At 35.9% G+C, this 20,524-nt stretch overlaps 1 protein-coding gene across 3 annotated transcripts in view; it reads right to left on the reverse strand.

Annotated features, from left to right (window-relative positions):
• Positions 1-11,028: 11,028 nt before the first annotated feature.
• LOC113054036 (ciliary neurotrophic factor receptor subunit alpha-like) overlaps positions 11,029-20,524 on the reverse strand; it is a 150,910-nt gene continuing 141,414 nt past the window's right edge. For all 3 annotated transcript variants that reach the window (XM_026219312.1, XM_026219313.1, XM_026219314.1), the window contains 3 exons: positions 18,059-18,248; positions 15,300-15,417; positions 11,029-12,177 (listed from right to left, as the gene is read on the reverse strand). In XM_026219312.1, coding sequence (XP_026075097.1) covers position 12,177; positions 15,300-15,417; positions 18,059-18,248 — 309 coding nt within the window. In that variant the 3' untranslated portion in view covers positions 11,029-12,176. The remainder of the gene's footprint in view (positions 12,178-15,299; positions 15,418-18,058; positions 18,249-20,524) is intronic.

The following is a 20,524-nucleotide window of genomic DNA, read 5'->3' on the forward strand; positions in this document are numbered from 1 at the left end:
ATTTTGTTACATATTACGAGTAGTTTACCTTCAGTTAAGCTTGAATAAAGTTAGATGACTAAATGTTTTTATGTCATTACACTTCTATTTTAAATCCCTTTTTAAGCTGCAGAGAGTCAGAAAACATGCTTCCTGTCTGAGTCGTGTGTATGAACTTGTTCAGTCAGTCTGTCCGTACATAAAGCTTCTCCATGCACAGAGCTGAAGGAACGTGGATAATTCCTGTAGTGTATTGTTTGGCAGTTGTCATAAATTGCCTGTTGTTTACACAGATTTGCTATTGTAAGCTGTTTGTTATTCAGTCATGCACGTGGTTTCATTTTGGTGTTTTCTCTGTTTTTGCAGCATGTCCAGATTCTGCTGTTTTCACTTCAAAATAAAAACATGCCACGAGCATTGTAGCTCGTTGTTGTTGTGATAAAAATGTTACATTGTCATCTTCTCCAAAACATTCTACTGTATATTTATGTGTTTGGCCGACGATTTCAAGGCTGCATTCAAGGTACACTTCTTTTACACATCCTGTTATATGTCATTTGCTTTATTCTCTGTGCAGCTCTACTTCATCATATCAGCGTTTTGCGTTTGTCTAATGTCACACTATGTAGCATCAGGTATGCTAATGGCATTTAGGTTTTTACAAAGTTTTATATTAAAGGAATAGTTTACCAAAAAAATGATAGCTGAGAATGTCCTTGCCCTCAGGCCATCCGAGATGTAGATGAGTTTGTTTATTTCGTTTTGGAGAAATGTTGCACTTGCTCACCAGTGGATCCTTCTGCAGTGAATGGGTGCCGTCAGTTTAAAGTTAAAAACATCTTACTGATGGATTTGTTTTTTATACAAACACACAGCTTTTGGATTCACAAGGTGTTAACTGAAGGACTGGAGTGCTGTGGATTATTGTGATGTTTTTGTTTTGGACTCTCATTCTGACGGCACCCATTCACTGCAGAGGATCCATTGGTGAACAAGTGATGCAATGTTACATTTCTGCAAATTTGATGAACAAACAAACACTTTCACAACTTTGATACCCTGAGGGTGAGCACATTTTCAGAAAATGTTCACTTTTTGGGTGAACTATTCCTCAGAAAATGTACTGAGACATCCTTAATATACTATTACCCAGAAACTTGACTTGTAGCTTAAATATATACTTTATTTTCCCCAAAGGAAATCTGTGATGGACACATGATGTTGCACACAAACAGAAAAAACAAACAATAATAATATCAAAGTGAAGTACCATTACACATCAATAATAATGACTGTTTCATGATGAAGATAAAACCATACCAAGCCTAATAAAACAGGCCTACAAACAATGACAGGTTTCAAATAGCATATTATATATATATATATATATATATATACATACATACATATATATATATATATATATATATATATATATATATATATATATATATATATATATATATATATATATATATATATATATATATATATATATACTGTATATATATATATATATATATATATATATATATATATATATATTGCATTTATGCATTTAGCAGACACTTTTATCCAAAGAGCATTAATCATGATGAACACTTCGTGATTAAACACTAACAATTGTTTACAAATACTAGGGCGTGTCCTTATTATTTTCAAAAGTATAGTCAATAAGGAGAATTACCTAAATTATATGAGTAGCCCGCAGTGTGTCATTCTTCTAAATAAACTGGTGTTACATCACTTATTATTAAAGTGTTCACGTCTCAATTTATTCCAAGAAAGTCCCTCCTCCTCAAGCAAATATTTTTGTTTTCCCGTTCCAAAAGTACAGTGGCAGAAACCGCTGGTGGATAATAATCATCTCAAACCTTTAATCTGTGAAACCACGGAGTGCAGGAGAAGTGGATGAATATCCCCCAGTTTCAAACACTCTGGAACATGTTTCGTCTTGACATTCGAAGCAGCCGCACAGTTGATTTTTTAAGAGATATATATGGAGTGGTTTCTTCAGAATGGAGATGATGCTATTTTGTCTTAAACTGGTCCTGTGCTGCATTTCAGAAGTGACATTTGAAGTCTGTAATCTGAGCAAGAGAACCAGATGCAGCAGATGTGTCGCCACATCAACATCCCCACAAATATGTTACCCAATATATTAATCTTCGATGATGTTGTGCTCTTTAACTGAAAACTCAGACATCACAAAGCTGTTGGCTGATCATCATAGCACAGAATAACACAACATACAGCAGTTAGGCTTCTTTAAAATAATCTCAGAATTTGCAGTCAAGACTAATTCATTTCGGCCTAATCTAAACACTTTATTGATTTGATAAAGTTCCAATCAAATTGAGTTACATTTACAGAGAAGACTTGTGGTGTTTGTTTAATAGTGTCTATTTTCTGGATCTGAGAGGGTTGTGCTTGAAGTGAAAGGTCTAAACAGCTGTTTGGTGACATCTTCTGGACTTACTTTATAACACACTAGATTAAGGTTTGAGCGAACATGAAGTTCTGTTTGTTACACTGGATTGTAGGTGAAGTGTTCAACTAATCCAGCACAGTTTTCTATGTTTCTGTTTCTATGTCTGTTTAAAAGGGATAGTTCACCCAAAATTACATAACCATTCTATATTGTGAATAATATAGTCAAAGCTAAATGGTATAACACACAACAGGATTTTAGGAGAGGGAAATTTAAAAAAGGAAAAGAAATAAAAATAATAATAATAAAAAATAATATAAAAAAAATATAATATAATATAAAACAAAAACTAACTGTAATCTGATTTTATTCAATTAAAAATTGCCATATTTTTTTCAGTTAATAATACAAATTCATAAAAAACAAATTCACAAAATAATAAACATCAGATAAAAAATATGCTTACAGATTTAGGGTAACAGGACTGCAGTTTTAATAAAGTGTATTAATCTGAACTGATTGCACAATATTTTCATTTTTCAGTTTTTTTTTTATTTTTATATATATATAAAATCATTTTCTAACGGTTTTGAAATTGATTTTAAGTAAACGTTTTAATCATTTTAAAAGTTTTAAAATTGCTTTTTTTTATTTTTTGTTATTTTTCTTCATGATTATTTTACTTTCTTTGATGTAAAGCACTATGAATTACCATTGTGTACGAAATGTGCTATATTAATAAACTTGCCTTGCCTTGCCTTATATTTTATTTTAATATATATTTATTTATTTTACTTCATTTTATTTTACTGTACTTTATTATTACTATATTTTTCTTGCTCGCTCCCCCCAGGCTTTGAACCATCTGCTGAGGACAGATACAGCTACTCTTCCTGATACCATACATTTTCTAGGAGATACATATTTTTTTTTGATAAGGCATCTTCAGTGTGTGTCCAGCAGGTGTCAGTCTCTGCCTAGAGAATGTGATGAAGCAGATTTTATTAGGTACTAACTTAGACATGTTTGGATATAGGAGACAGTGTAACTGGGACAGTAAAATTTAACTGTGTCTGCTTCAAGTGAGTGGCACGCAGTTATATGAGTGAGGACAAGTGGGTAAAACACACAGCTAATAAAGATAATAAGTCATGCCTGAAAACATTCTTACAATGCAGTCATTTATCAGAGATTGATTACGTAAAATTAGACCGACCATGAAATTATAGTGACTTTAGTGACACTGGGGTTCAGATTTGAAAATCTCTTGGATAATACTGTATAATAATGATCACCATGATATTCTCAAGTGCTGATGCCATTAAAGCAAAGGAGGATATGCCAAATATTAAGAAGCCCTGTGTGGATAGTTCTGCACATGACTTATTTATTCATTCATTTATTGCAATTTTTGTATTTGCTTATTTTGTTTTTACATGTAACTATTATATTACAATAATGCAAACGGGGAGGATCTTTGGACACCATTGTACATGTAACCACATGTAAGCAAGTAAATACATAAAGTCACAGATGAGCACATTCATTTGAAGTTCTGATGTGTTGAGCCGTAATTATGGGCTGTCTTTTTAAATGTCTGAAATTAAAAAGGTGAAGAGCTGTGTCTCACTAACTTCTCTAATGGCCACATCAGCTGTTATTTGCTGCATAATGGGCCAGCAATCAAAGTTGATCAAGCACTCTGTCTCGTCTGTCATATAATTGTATGGTATATTATCCATTTTATGGCATTGGCTGATATTACTGATGGTTCACTTCCTCTGCAATCATTCTTACTGAACTTTCTCAGGAAAAGTTCACCTAAAATATGAAATTATGCCATTATTTACTCACCTCCTAATGATGTCGAACCCATATGCTAATTTTACTTTCCATACTGGTGCACGTTACATTTGGTTTGGATATGCAGTGTTTCCACCATACTTTCTGCATGCGTCTTTGGTACTTGAGTGACGTGAACTGTCATTGTACTGGCGGAAATAAACCATGTGGCCATTCTTTAAAACAGTACTGGTCCATCGGATGAGACCAGGGAGACTGAGCATCCTCAAAAATGTTTTAACAAACAAACCAAACCAAGCCAAACCAAAACAAAACAAAATAAACGTAAAAAAACCAAACCAAAACAAAACAAACCTAAACAAACCAAACCAAAACAAAACAAACCTAACCAAACCAAACCAAACCAAACAAAAGCAAAACAAAAAAACCTAAACAAACCTAAACAAACCTAAAAAACCAAACCAAACCAAACCAAAAAAACCTAAACTAAACAAAACTCACCCAAACAAAAAAACACACCAAAAAAAAAAAAAAAAAAAACCAAACCAAAACAAAACAACAAACCTAAACAAAACAAAACAAAACATACCAAACCAAAAAAAACACACCAAACCAAAAAAAACAAATAACTAAACAAACCTAAACAAACCAAGCCAAAACAAAACAAAACACACCAAACAATAAAACAAACAAAAACAAAACAAAAAACCTAAACAAAACTAAACACACCAAATAAAAAACAAACCAAAACAAAACAAAAAACCTAAACAAAACTAAACAAACCAAAACAAAACAAAACAAAACACACCAAACAAAAAAAGAAAAACACACCAAACTAAAACTAAACAAAAAACTAAACTAAACAAACCAAACCAAAACAAAACAAAACGAAAAGACTAGCCTTCCCTGAAATATAAAATCACCCCTCAACTGCTTTAAATCTTATTTTCTCTCCAAACAGCATGAGTTTGAAAAAAATATGAAGGTGTATAAATAGTGACATAATTTTGAGTGTCGGATTATCTGTTCCTTTAAAATCCCAGATAGTTCCTTCAGGTTTGCTGAGGTCCGTGTACTTCCACAGAAGCGGGTAGCAGTTGTACACCTGTCACTTTGGCGGGAATCTGAACAATGTCACGGTGTGTTTTCTGTTAGACTGGCTCGTATGTGCCAACACGTGCGGTTTGGGGTTTGAGTGTTGCTGCTAGTATTTGTGTCTTGGCCCTGACACTGACCGTGAATCAGGCACACCTTAAACTTTACAGAAGAGTGCTATATCCTCCCCTGACAGCGGCTCTTTTTATGCCAAGTCATAAAAGTGCCAGTCGTGGCGCGCCTGGACGGGAGGGGTCTTTGAAGACTGTCACGGGACACCCGGCGGCCCTCCTCGCCTGCGAGGTGTCGGGCGTCTCCGATGGCCCTCGAGCGCCGTCTCCGCTCTGGTGCCAGATACAGACATCACAGCCGTGAGCCGCGCCGTTCTGGCAGGACTGGGAATGCCAAACGCGCTTCGTTCTGATGGAGTGGACTGTGAATCAGTCTCGGTAAGACGAAAGTGAGGAAACTGGCCTTTTCTTGTTGGTCGTCTGGTACGTTTCCCTCATGACCCCGGAGTGCTTTGCCACCGTTCACATCTGCCTCTGGCTGTCCGAGCTGAAATCCAGCCGTACACCTGGCCAAGACTGAAATTAATTAGCGCCTTCCCACCCAGGCCCCCTCCTTCCTCGGCCCAGACTTGGCACTCAACTCAAGACATAAAAGAGGAGCCACCTTCATCCGCATTGGGAAAGAACAAATTTATCAAACTCTGCTTCTGCTGTTGGGAGGTGCGGGAGTCAGGAGAAGATGAACAGGGCCCTTCTCAGCTGTCCCGGGACGTCTGTGGGGGCCAGGATCCTCTGTCAGGGCAGTCGTGGGGTTCTCCTCTCTCTGCCAGAGTCACACTTGATGTGCATCAGATGTACTCTAAATTAATGTTTGAGAGAGCTCGACCTAGTCATGTCCAAGTGATCGTGTTTGGAAGATGGGCGCACATGAACATGACACATTTACATAAATAAAACTATGGACTTTCCTGATTCCAGGATTTGAGGAATGTCCATCAAATAATCTTGGTCGGGACAGATGGAGAATAGCCATATATTTTGCATGAAAAAGTAAAATAAATAAATAAAATAAATTTAACAAATTCACAAAAAACACTAGCTGGATATCAGTCATCGCAATAACAGTTAAAAAAAAGTAGAGTTCGTTCTGAGGAAATATCTATAATCATTTGTTGAAGATAAGACTGTGTTTGATGTTTCATTATGTAATGCCACAGAGATCTGTAAGTGTGTTGTGATCATCTAAAGGCAGCATATACAGTACGAGCAATCTTATTAAAGTTCCTGCAAGCTGGGTTATGACTGATGCATACTGCACACAGTACCAGTTTCAAAAGATTTAAAACATGCACAAAATATGCTACAAAAACAGTCAAATGAAGATCTACAATTAGACGAATAACACCCCCACTAAACACCCAGCACAGGACGAGAAATACATCCAACAGTTGGCTCTTTCATATGGGCAGAGCGTTTGTGAGGTTTACCTGCTGCTCGTCATCTGCCAGATCAAAGTCTCCAGCACTCAAGCATTCAAGAATCCACTAACTTTGCAACAATGACAAAAGCACACACGGTGCACCACTTCAGACAATAATTTATGCAAAATCTACAACATTTGGGACAAGCCTGTTGCGTTTGAAACATTTCCAGACAACAAATCTCATTTTGATATATCTACTTGTACGTCTATAAGAAAGAGAGATCAAATTCAAAGTGATTTGACTTTGATTAAAAAGGCAGTAACTGAAATATAAAATTCTAGTTGCTTATATTGCTGAGCCGTAACTCTAAATGTCAACTTTTGCTGCCAACAAACTTGCTGAACTCATCCAAACCATATTAAAATGGAGATTTATTTAACATTTATTCTAAGTAAATATCATATCTATTCCACGAGTAGATAGGCCACGCAGTGCTGAGCAGGAAATATTAAAGATCAGCCGGGAGATTATACCTGGATATTGAGATTGTATCTGCGTCATGATTCCCAAGCCTTCTGGAAACGGAGGGAGGGGCCAAACTGAATTTGCCCTGCAGTTATTAGGTGTCATTCATATAGTTAGTGCCTCTGAAAGGTCGAGGTTGTCATTAGACGGGCCGAGGTGCAGACAGGCATGCAATGGTCTATTGATTTTCTCAAATGCGCTGTCGGAGGCTTAAACTTTAGGCCTGACAGACGATGTCAAAATAGCAGACTGGAAGCCTAAGTACATTCAGCATTTGACAGAGGAAGAACAGATTGAAAAATGTGTTCAATTTAAAAGAAGATTCGGCATTGCGATCATGATACTGCATTTTAAGGCAGCATATGTTTGTGTACATTTATATAATGCTGTAGATTGAGATGCATGTTTTGGCTACACTTGAGTTTTTTAAATTCGATTGTCTCAAGTCAACTAACTCTCATCAATGTTAGTAAACTGCTAGGTAAGGGTTAAGGTTAGTAGAATAATTTAACATATACAGTATTTGCAAAATTCCAACTGAATTTTAGTCAACATTATTTATTTATTTATTTATTTATTATGTTGTTGTTGTTGTATCTTAAAATTCTAGTTACATTTTTTCCCCTTGTTTCTATTTCCTTGTATTAAATTATAAATTGTAGATTTTGAAATAATTTTAATTTACAAAAGCACAGGCAAAACTGTTTACTGAGAGTAAACTTGTTTGTTTGTTTGATTTTACGTTGCTGTTTTGATTCCCTTTATTGTTTACAGTTGTGCCGATTGTTGATCTTATGTCATTTGTAAACAACAACGATTGTTTGGTTTTGATCATTTCTTTGATTTGGCTTTGTATATCTATATTGTTTGTAAACTATTCTAACTGCATCCAGTAATACACGAGACACATTGGTAATTGGTTCTGTCTCAATGTTATATCTCACTTTAAAGTTTCACAATCATCCCCTTTACATCAGTCAATAAAAAAAGATGTTTGTTTTTAATACCTTTCATCAAAAATGTAGTTGGATCACACTTCTTTGGTATTGATTGCTTGGTTTCTCAAAGATGTTCCCTCGTTCTCAAGAGTGATCTTGGCCTTCAGCCTCCAACATCCATTTTTCACAATCCAGTCAATTCCAGATAAATAAAATAAAACCTCCCACACTATTCTTATCCACCATTAGATTTCCAGATTCACAAACCAGTTAAGAAATCAGTTTCATGTTAATGGAGTATAATGCATGTACTATATAACATCCGTTGTGTTTTGAGTAAACATGAATAAGTAATAATTAAAAGGATATGTGTTGCTCCTTGTAAATACGTGCCTCATTGGAATTCATTTGCTTCAGTAGTTGCAAAATTGATGAAAACCTACAAACTGACTCGGATTTTACATTAAAATTTAAACAGGCAGGTCTGTGATGATAAAAAAAAAAAAAATGCCCTTTTGCGGAGAACTAAATCGTTGTTAAAATTTCAAAGTTTTGCGCACAGCCTCTGTGTAACCTCTAAAAAAAATTTAAATCATTTCTATTCACTTCACAGACAGTTTGATTCAACTCATTTACTACAAATCAGTGCTATTTCATCTGCCAATCAAGATGCCAACAGCGAGCCCCAGGAGCACCAGCTGAGTCAAAGACATGCTTCTGTACAGAGCCAAAAAAAGCTCCCTAATGTCCCAGGCTGGCAGCTGTCCATCAGAGAACTCAGATCTAGCCTCCATAACTATCCAAGCCTCTCTCGCTTCCCCTGAACGCTAACGGCCTTGCTCGACCAATCAGTCATCGTAATGCCTGGCTAGACGGCCGTTGGAGACCACAAGCCTGTGAGCCATTGATTTTCCTGTAAGTTACTCCTCTCGCTCACCAGCTAATAAGGGTTCTTGAGTCTGGACTTTAGAAGACTTTAAGCGAAGGGTAAGTCAACAGTGTGCCTCCGGCGGGTACAGTCAAAGAGATTGATGCTTGAAAGAGAGTTTAGGTTCTCCCAGACTTACTGTAGTAACTCTCATCTCAGTCATTCATGGACACACTTAAAGGAAATATGAAAGAAATTAGAAAAAGGAAATGCTCTTTACTCTTAACAGAATGGACTGGACAACGAGCTTTCTGTTTTGTCGTACAGAGAGTCTGTTCTAATCCAAATTGTGAGATATAAACTCGCAATTATGAGAAAAATTGTCAAAATTGTGTGACGCAATTGCAATTTTCAAAAAGATAAAGGATGACCTGTCAGATACAAACACTGAGACATAAATGTATAATTGCGAGAATGCTGAAACTATGTTATAATCTCGCAAATCTGTGAAAGTTTGAATTTTAAATATAAACATCGCAATTCCGAGAAAAAAAGTCTAAATTGTGTGAAAATTGTGTGAAAAAATCTGAATTGTGAGATTTAAATGTCCACATTTGAGAGAAAAAAAAGGTTGATTTGGGAAACAATGAAGTCATAATCACGAGATATAAAATAGTTGCGAGAAATTTCTCCATTGTCTAAGTCTAAGAAAAAGTTTGTATTGCGAGATTTAAATATATTGCAAGAAATAGACTTGACATTTGGAGAAAAAACATAGATAGTGGAAGATAATTATTATTATTTTTTTATATATAAAATAATTTTGGGAAAATAGGCGGAACTGTGAGATATAAAGTCACAACTTTGTTGTTTTGCGATTCTTTAAAAAAAGTCTTTATGGTGAGATGTCAAAATTGCGAGAGAGAAAAAAGTCAAAACTATTATAAACTCGCACTATGAACTATGTTATAATCTATATGTTAATGCTATAACAAAAGGTCTAAAAAGTTTGAATATTAGCTATAAACTTGCTATTCTAAGAAAAAAGGCAGAACTGTGAGCAATACTAACTTAAAAAGCATAATTGTTTACACAAATTTGCGAGAAGTAAACTGGGAATTGTGAGTCAGATTTCTCAATGTTTTTTTTTTTTTTTTTCTAATAGTGTTCTTACATAAATGCAGCTTTCAGTTATGTTTTCTCTCTTGTTGTGTAAAGTTTGATGACACTCTACAGTTTCACGGGATCTTTCTTTAGTCACTGTCACTATTGTACCAGATGATAGTCATTAACAGAATTTGCAGACAGGAGCTGGCAGGACATATTTGGTTCCTCACAAAATAACTCTTGAAATGTAGTGCACAACTGTTATTTGACTTGCTTAATGGTGCTTTTTGTCATTTTAGACAAAGGTTAGTCCCGGGTTTGAAGTAAATGATTCAAATTTTTTTTTTTGTGGTTAATTGTTACTTACACAGAATGGTATTGGCAAGTGTGCACAAACATAAAATACAGTCCACAAAAAAAAAAAAAAAAAAAAACCATATGAAGAAAATTGTAACAAGCCATTTATAAAAGTGCTTGCAACAGTCGGAAGGGTGGCTTATATCAGATCAGTGCTTCTCGACTGGAGGATCGTGACCCAAAATGGTCAGTTCTGTTGAAAACAATCATGAAAGTTTGTTAATGTTGGAAAAATAAAATAAAATTGGTTGTAAAGTCACATAGCCTCACTCACAAAATTCTGTACGTTTTGCTTGCATCCACTGATGGCTGCGTTTAGGAGTAGACCTGCATGCTTACTGTCATAAAAAAAAAGGAAAATAAAAATGTTTTATGGACTATATTGTAAAGATTTCGGTTATTGTGTTGGATTGCCACTTATGTCCAATATAAAACCAGAAATGTACAGCATTCAGTGATAGACATGAACAAAAAGACCGACTGCTTCTACTCATTGTGAAATGGTCACATTTAATGAACAACTTCTCATTTTATATACATCTATAAAAAGAACCCAGATACAGGTTACAAGAATCTAAAGCTAATACATACATTATTAAATAATAAACTTTTCTCATGTTAAAGATACATATCATAGTTTACAAAATATGATCAAGGAAAATTAAGCAATTATGAAGGTTTGAAGAAAAAAAAAGCGTGGGGGCAAACCATAAAAATAAAAAAAAACTACGGTTCTAAAATTATATTCTATTCAATGATAACCAAAACAAAGCAAAACATATCTCTTGAAGAAGGTAGTATTAAACTGTGATACTGACTAGAAAAGTCTGCAAAAACAGATGGTGAAAGGCAAAGAAGGCAAAGAATGAAAAGATGTTTCCGAACGGTGCTTCATCTACAGACGCTTTGACACGACACGCTGTTCTTCCTGTTACAAAAGGCGGTCCAGAACAGTCCAAACCTATGTGTTATTTACAGTTCCAACTTCTCTGTGTTCAGAGGCCAAAGAAATAAACAATAAAAAACAAGAAAAAGAGGTAAAGAAAAATAATACAACAGATATCAAATGATGGCCTTCAAAATCAATGTGTTGCTCCTCAGTCTTTGAAGCTCGTGAAGATTTCGTTCTGCCAGTTTCAATCGCTTACAGACACAGGCTTGGGGAAGCTAGGGATCATGGGAAAGAAGAAAAACAAGTCCAAGTCTTTGGCATGATGAGTTAGCTGTATGTCGTGGAAATCGATGTTACACACAATGAGCCTTGTCTGCCCTTGGAACAGTTTGAATGATCGAAGTAGGGTGAAAAATCTGGTGACAAACAAAAATGAGGGGGATGCATTTCGTTTTGTTTTCTTCTTGTGCTGCCAGGCAGGTGAGTCTCGTGCCCCCAAATCTTTTGCTCCCCTGGGGTTCGGTTCCTGTGTCTGTGTCTGGTCTCCATCAGCTGTCATCGTCAGAGATGTCGAAATGTTATTGTTCTTTTGTCTTCCTTTTGTAAATGTCAGCGTTTATTAATCTTTCTAGGTCTGTTTTCTTTCGCGAGAAAAAGAACTTGAATTAAATTATCAATGCACGATATCTATTAACATGTGCAAAATAGAAATAGAAGACTCCCTCCACAGCAATGAAGCTTACACATCTGAAAAAAGAAGAAAACAAAATACATGTTAGATTTGTGCTCTCATACATATCTTTACTTCAAAAGGAAAAATATATCTTGCAAATCTTTATAAATGATAACCATAGTATCCTCCCAAGTATTTTGTGTTACTATTTAATAATAATAATAATAATAATAATAATAATAATAATAATAATAATAATAATAATAATAATAATAATTATTATTATTATTATTATTATTAGTATTATTATTATCTTGATTACAGATTGTATTATTATTAAAACATGTTGTTATTATTATTACAATTATTATTATTATTATTATTATTATTATTATTATTATTATTATCATTATCATTATTATTATTAGTAGTAGTAGTAGTATTATCTTGATTACAAATTTTATTATTATTAAAAATTATTGTTATTATTATTGAAAATACTATTATTACTTTTTTATTATAATTATCATTATCATTATTAGTATTATTAGTATTATTAGTATTATTATCTTGATTACAAATTATATTATTATTAAAAATTATTGTTATTATTATTAAAAATACTATAGTTATGACATCCCTGCATGTCAATTTAAGCACATTTTCCCCCAAATTCAACAATACTTCACATTATAAAATTTTGTATTTTATTTTTTATTAATCCCAGAAGGGATTTTCTTTATATTCTCATTATCAAAGTAATGGTATATAACATTTATTTATTTATTTGTTTGTTTCTTTCTTTGCTATAACAGTACAAAATCAGAATGGCCATATAGTAGGCTTCATTTTATTTACACAAAATAGTTCCACATTTCTTAATGATTTTGGGGTGAAATACCACCAGGACATTCAGTCGACAGGTTTTGTGCGAATCACCCACATATATCTTCTGAATCCTGGAACGGCTGCCAGACTGATTCACCATGATAGTCTAACTTCAAACAGATGACACGCTCGACTCCTTAAACCAATCTGAAAACATTCCCCAACAGAGCACTTTTATACAGCGGTCTGCCTACTATAGCATAAATTACCAACACAGTACTGCAAATGAGAACAAACAGGGGGCAAAGAGAACAGTATCCAAGATGTAATTGCTAAGCAGCCACCCGTGATGTTGCCTTTAATTTTGTCTTGGCCTGTTACGGACTGACCAATTAAATCTCGCTCAGTGTGGAGGAATCAGGCGAAGATATTTCAGCGTGTACGTGGCCGTCTCGGGAGGACGAACACATCCTACCCCTGAGGCACTATCATACACTTCCTCCTGCCTTCCAGCTCCATGCATGAGCTTGCTTTAATTAGAGATAGGCTCGTTATGCCGTGTTGCTGAGCTGGAGATAACAGGAGTGCTGTAAACATATGCCCCGAGTGCTAATGAATCCCAGGCTTGTTCCTCTCCTGCTCTCTGACTCGTGCAGGGGATCGATGAGGTTTATGTGGCTGTGAGCACCAGTAACCGGGTCCATCTCTCAGTTTCTCAGGGGTTCTGGGTGGATTGTGTCTAATGAGCCGATGGCCTCTAGTTGGGTGTCCTGAATTGTAACACACTGTCAACAATCTCTACGAACGGAAGCCAACACTGAAATGGTGTCTCAGTGGTGTCCATTTCACACGATTACCAGAAAACCCAATAGTTTTGAAAGTGAAACTCTTCCAGTATTCTGCCAATATCTAGTCCATTAGGTGTAGTACTTATGACTGTCACTTATCGCATTTTAGAAGTACTGTGAGCACCTGGAGGATGCATAAGTCTGAGCGGGGTTAAGACCACCACCTCCAAGACTCAAACCCAGACCAATACCAGACCCTCTACGCCCAAGAGCAATACCAGACCTGTGAGACTACGATCAATACCAGACTCCTTAAGGCCTAGAACAGTACCAGACCACTTTAATACCTACATCACCACCACACCCCCATTTACCCAGACCAGACCTCATAAGATCCAGATCAATACCAGAACCACTAAAGCCCAAAATATACTTCCCCTTGTTGGCGTTCTGCTCGGGCACACAGGCTGTTTACATGATTGAATTTTTGTCATCAGTTTTGTCTGATGATATCTGCGCACATCGTCCTAGTTTTTATGTCCACATGTTCTTGTGTACAGACAGCGGCGCATGTGGGAGTGATCTGAGCCTTGAAAAGAACGGTCAACAAGATGGAGCTTTAAGACCCGGACCACAGGCCCTAAACCAGTACCAGCCCACTGTGATCCAGACAAATACCACAACCCTAAGATCCAAACCTAGACAAATACCAGACCCACTTAGATCCAGATCAATACCAGAACCACTAAGAACCAGATCTACACTAAGACTAGACCCCTCAAGGCCTGCATCTAGACTAAGGGTGGGTTTACATGACAAAAAAAGTCAACGGGCTCAAGCTGGTCTTGTTGATTCGTCATGTTGTCCAAAAGAAATCGGCCTGGGTAGCGTTTCCCCAAAACCAAAGTTAGCAACTTTGTTGGTTGCAATACACTTTCCCATTGCCAACCAACTAAGCTGCTAACAGGTTAGCAACTATGCTTTTGGGAAACACACCCCTGGTTTGAATATGATTTTAGTTTGAGCTGTGCTTCATGCCTAAAGACACTATTGACAATGAACCTATTTGTCAGCAAACCTTTGCCAAAGATGACCACGATTCAAGAGTAATATAACATGTATACGTTTTGGTGAACTTTGGGTTTTTGGCTTTGAGTTTTAAGACTCAAATCAAGACACTGAGTAATGAGACCCAGACCAAAGATTATTTTTATGTGGTCTATAAAGCTCTGAAGACCAAAACCTCAAAATCAAGACTCCAACTCTTATAATAAGAGCAACGGACATGACACAACTTTGGTTTCTCACTGAGTTACAATATCTCTTCAGTAAACAATGTGCATATTAGTTAGGTATTGCTGTCGCAAGGGTATTGTGAGCTTTTATTGTACAAAACTAGGAAACTTCTAGTCTAGTTGCATGAATGAAGTATGATTTATAAATGCTACTTCAGAGATTGTGCTCATACATTGCTCACTGTTCATACCTAATGCATTGTTTCACTGAAAACTCATGATCCTTTCTCACATAAGAAGAGTGAATGAGATGCATGGAAATAGCATTGCAGTGAGGTCACGCACCACATGATGGACAGCAGGACGCAGGCCAGGAGGAGGTGGGTTGACCAGAGGAGGGTGGAGCAGGCCGCTGTGGGTTCACCCACTCGTGGTGCGGCTGAAGGGGGTCCAGGGGTGGTTTCTGCCAGGGGAGGAGAAAATGCTCATTATTTTAAGTGTTTTAACAGGAAAGGGTTTGTACATCCATAGTTCAGGTACTAAATATAGATGAATGACATAAAATTAAATGTTATTATCTATTAATTTCTTCAAAATATGAAAATGCTATTCATACATTCAATGGGTCTCATTCATGAAACATTCGTAAATATACGAGTAAATATCTGAGTGATTTGCGCGTAAAGAGAACTTCCCGAAAACTCTTCTCCTGATTCACAAAAACTTCGTAAACGTCAGATGTGATAGTGAAATGTGTGTGTGTGTTAATGAATTCCAATCAGTCGTAAATGGGACGCGCGTGCACACTCACTCTCAATTACCATAAATCACGCCCATTAAATCCGACTGACAACTATATATGAGCATCATATTATGACACCAAACGAAGGATTTCAACATGTCTTCTCAAAAGCGACTGAAAAAGAAACATTTCTCAGCTGCAGAAATTGAAGTTTTATTATCAGAAGTTCATTCAAAACGCCACATTTAATTTTCAAGCGTACTAGTGGCGTATCAGGTCCTAAAAAAGGAAGTTTGGCAGCATATTACAGATCCTATTACTGGCTCTCATAATAAAAGTTAAAAGAAAAACCGTATGTAATTAATATATATAATATTTTTTTCAAAATGCTGTGTAAATATGTACCCAATTAAGGTGAATTAAAATGCAGCCGTATTGATGAGCAAAACGTTCAGACGTTAAACGCACTATTTACGCGTGGCTGGGAGCAGGTGTAGATTTCTTTCGTACCAACTAACATTTGGAAAATACGAACGTTTTAATGAATCCGAAAATTTACGCCAAAACCACTTTACACGCGATTTACACAAAAAATCGTTCTGCACGTGTTTCATGAATGAGACCCATTGAGTTGAATACAACAAGCATGCTTTTAAATGTATTATCCTTTTTATTTATTCTTTCTTACTTTTGGCTATAAAGTAAAAAAAGTCAAGTGGTGTGACAAATTACAACACCCTACATATCCTCATGACTATGTGTTAAGATCAATGTCAAGGTAATTAAATATCATGTGTGGTGCAACCATGGCAATGCATCCACAAAGAAAAAATAACATTTATCCACTAATAATTCTAAACCTTTAGGATTATTAGTAATAATTAAGATACAGTATATAAATGTATATATTTTCAGAGTGTAAGAAATCTATTGTATTACTTTTTTACTTTGATTATTCCCCTTTTGCTTGATGGTTTATAGACATTAAATGGTAAAACAATACTAAAAGTTAATGAATAAATAAATAAAAAATAAAATAAAAATGAAATGGATAGATGTTGGAAAACTCTAATAACATGTATTTAATATTTACTCACCATTAACAGAACCCCCCCCCCACACACACACACACACAAATAATAATAATAAAAAAAAAAAAAAAAAAAAAAAAATAACTGTGATTGGTCACTTTACATATCAGTTAGGCAGTCACTTCCTGTCTGAGTGGGCCGGCCAACCAAGAGTCAAGAGTCTGGTTACATGAGAAATTAATTGCAATAAAATAAACTTTATATCTGTAACTCGCCATGCAACAGCATTAGAACAATATTTTGAGTTAACTAAACAACTGCTCCACTAATACCTGAGCATCTTCTTGTTGCCCAATTGTAAATGCGAATGAACATCACAACTGTAAGAACATCTCAAATGAAGCAAATACATTTCTAATATAACAAGCCAAGGAGGAATTATTACAATGACGTTCTGCTGTTTTAACCCGGAGAAGAGACAGAGAAGCTCTCAGAGAGAGTGTTTTGACACACGGCTCTGGAAACTAGCGTGCGATTCTGCTGACTTTACGCTGAGTGCATGGAGGGATAGAAACTCTAGACCGTCTGCTGGATCAAACCGAGCAGGGCAGCCGTCACTAGATATTACTTCTAATAACAGTCATCAAGATGTCAGTGCTATTTATAATACAACATGTAGATAGGCTATAATTGGGTTTTCAAGTCAAGATTCTCTTCGTCCACCCCAAAAGGAGCACAGTATTAGTACTCTTAAATCACAAATGGGACGCAGTGAAACTAATATTGCCTATAGGCCATCAGAGCTTGAACTATATATTGTTGTCTTTTTTGGTCAATGAAACACAGAAAATACAAATGTAAAGGAGTTTGTAACCATACATGTGCAAAAGCATACTAAAATGAATTACTGTTGATCTGCACTTTCTGCAGACTGGGTTAATTAATACTATGCAATCCCAAAAATGTCACCAGAATTTGACCAGGAGCATGTGCTGAGAAGGTAAACAGTGTAGATTTGAGTTCATACTGACTGAACGGACTAAACAAGGCTTTTGCTGGTGTCAGAATAAATATGGCATCTCCTTTTTCATTTTCATCCTTTAACTTACCAGTTTATTAATCTCAGAGTGCATCAACTATTCATTTGTTGGTGAAGCTCTCTGACAGCAGAGGGCAGCGTGACCTTGAGATGCAGGGCTACAGACACTGTCTGCTCATTATTAACCACTATTATTGTTTTATGAGAGAACAGAGATCACGGGGGGCAGACAGGACCACCATTACAGTGAATAGGAGAGTAGGTGTGCGTACGGTTGGCAGCTCATGCATACCTGGGATAATGTCGCTCTCTGTGGTGGAGGTGATGGGCTTGGGTTCCTCCATCCAGGGGGTGGCATGGACCGCCACGCTCCAGTCGCTCCAGGTGCCGATCTCCATGTCCTTGGCCGCCAGTTGGATGATGTACTCTTTCCCTGCGTAGGCGTCTGTAATGGTGTGGGAGGTGCTGTCAGAGAGCTCCACCTGTCAATCAATAACAAGAGAGCCAATCAGGGATATGGAACTTATGGGAACGATGCGTGCTGCTGAGATGATTACATACGAGATGCACATGAAGAATGTTTCATTAGAGGTGTTTGTGGTGAAAGGGCTGTGGTGATCAGCAGTTTTAGAGTGATTGTGTGTGTGTGTGTGTGGGGGGGGGGGGGGGGGTGTTGGTTTATGATGCAGGCTGGATTTGAACATCTTCCACATAAACAGTGATACTTAATTTTACATGAATACAAACATTATTATGGAAACATATTTTTTTTTAATATATATATATATATATAATGTATGTACACACATTGAAATTATATTAATTTTGAAATTATTACATTATAATAATATATAAAACATTTATATCTTTTTATGTTATTGCTGTACTAATTTATACATTTTATATAGAATGTTTATTTTTAGATAACAATAATTATGATACAATTTATTATTATTATCACCATTTCTTACCACTGTATTTACCACATTTGTATAATGCCACTTTATAATTACATTACAATTATATTTTTTTACATGAATACAAACATTAAAAAGTAAAACAAACAAACAAACAGATAAATAAATAAAATTTATTTTAATTAATTAATACATACAGTATATATATATATATATATATATATATATATATATATATATATATATATATATATATATATATATATATATATATATTTTTTTTTTTTTTTTTTTTTATTATTATTATTATTAGTATCACCATTTATTACCACTGTATTTGCATTTGTATAATGCCACTTTATAATTAGATTAACATTTCAGTTAAAATAAAACATTTTAGCAAAAATGCTAATCTCATAAAAAATGGAACATGCCAGAGTCCTCTAGTTTGGTGATAATCCACTTCCTCTTTGTGCTTTGTGCTACAGTGGATTTGCACACACCTGAGGACCACCTGCGGACTCTTGGGTACTGAGGGTCACTTGACCACAACAGAGGAGAGGGCACAAAGAGGCTGGGAAGTCCCGTGCATGTCTTGGCTGCTTTGAGGAGGGGGGAATTTGACTAATGCACTGCAGCTGAGGCCTGTGGAGGGAGATGAGTGATGGTAGAGACGGCCCAGCGTCCGTGACTCATCCCGCGCATCCATCACTGGCCTGTCCTGCACCGCTGAAGCTCCAGTCTGGAACCAAAGATCATGTGTGGCGCAGTCGCTAAATCTGTGCTTCTCTTGCTCTTTATCTGACTGCAGAAATTCAGCTTTCTTTTTCAGTTTATGAGTGGGAATGTGAATTTAATTGGCCTTGATCCACATAATACTGAATTGCAACGACTGGAAGAATATTTTGTTTTATTTATTTCTATAGTCACATGACTGAAAGAAGTGTCATGAGTCCAACACAAATGTTGACTTGTTGTGAAAGCAAATAAAACTGCCATTAAAAGGGGGGTTCATTTATCCACATAGCAATACAACATAACATAATTACAAAGTGGCATTATATAGAAATATGTAATGGTACAGATATTGTGTGTAAAAAAAAAAGTAATTAGATATAAAAGAAAAAAAAAAAGTAAAATGTAAAATAATTAACTTTCATTTTATAGACCATGGCATTAGAACACTTTTTTCCACCTTCAACTGTTTTCTAACTGCACTTAAAACTAATTCAAATTCAGGAATTCAATTAAAATGTAAAGGCGTTTCTCAATTCAATTCTGAATGGTGCACAGACCTCTCGCACACAGATGCCCGCTAGAAGAGAAACACACAGGTGGCAGAATTACTTCAACAAAGAGAGATCCTAGTGCACTATACAAAGTGCAAAGCATATTTTCTGAAGAATTTATTATTACCCCCAAGTGCATCTGTACAACACAGAGAAAACTGGAGTGTGTATGCTGTGAGATTTAGAGAATACCTCATCTACACCTGAGCTGCTCGCAACAAAAACCAAAGAGCCGTTTCTCTTTTTCAGTGAATTTCCACTAGCAGCGTCTGCAGCTCTTTCTATCTAGTGTACGTAGACAAACGCAGCATGTGTGGTGGTAAGTCTCCGCATTTACATTTTAATTGAACTTTATCTTTCATAATTGCAAAAGAGAGCATTGCTCATTTCCCCAGTGCTCCTCAAGACCCACAAAACAAAAGCGGCATCCTTTTCATTTCAGATTGAACCGCATTCTCTGCGCTTTCCCCACAGTGGCCGCTGAGCACCTGGGCTGTGAAGTGTTTGATTCGATCACTATCAAATTACAGCGTTTCGTCCATCTATTGCACT

Source organism: Carassius auratus, chromosome 35 (genome assembly GCF_003368295.1).
Source record: "Carassius auratus strain Wakin chromosome 35, ASM336829v1, whole genome shotgun sequence".
In the NCBI taxonomy this organism is placed as follows: domain Eukaryota; kingdom Metazoa; phylum Chordata; class Actinopteri; order Cypriniformes; family Cyprinidae; genus Carassius; species Carassius auratus.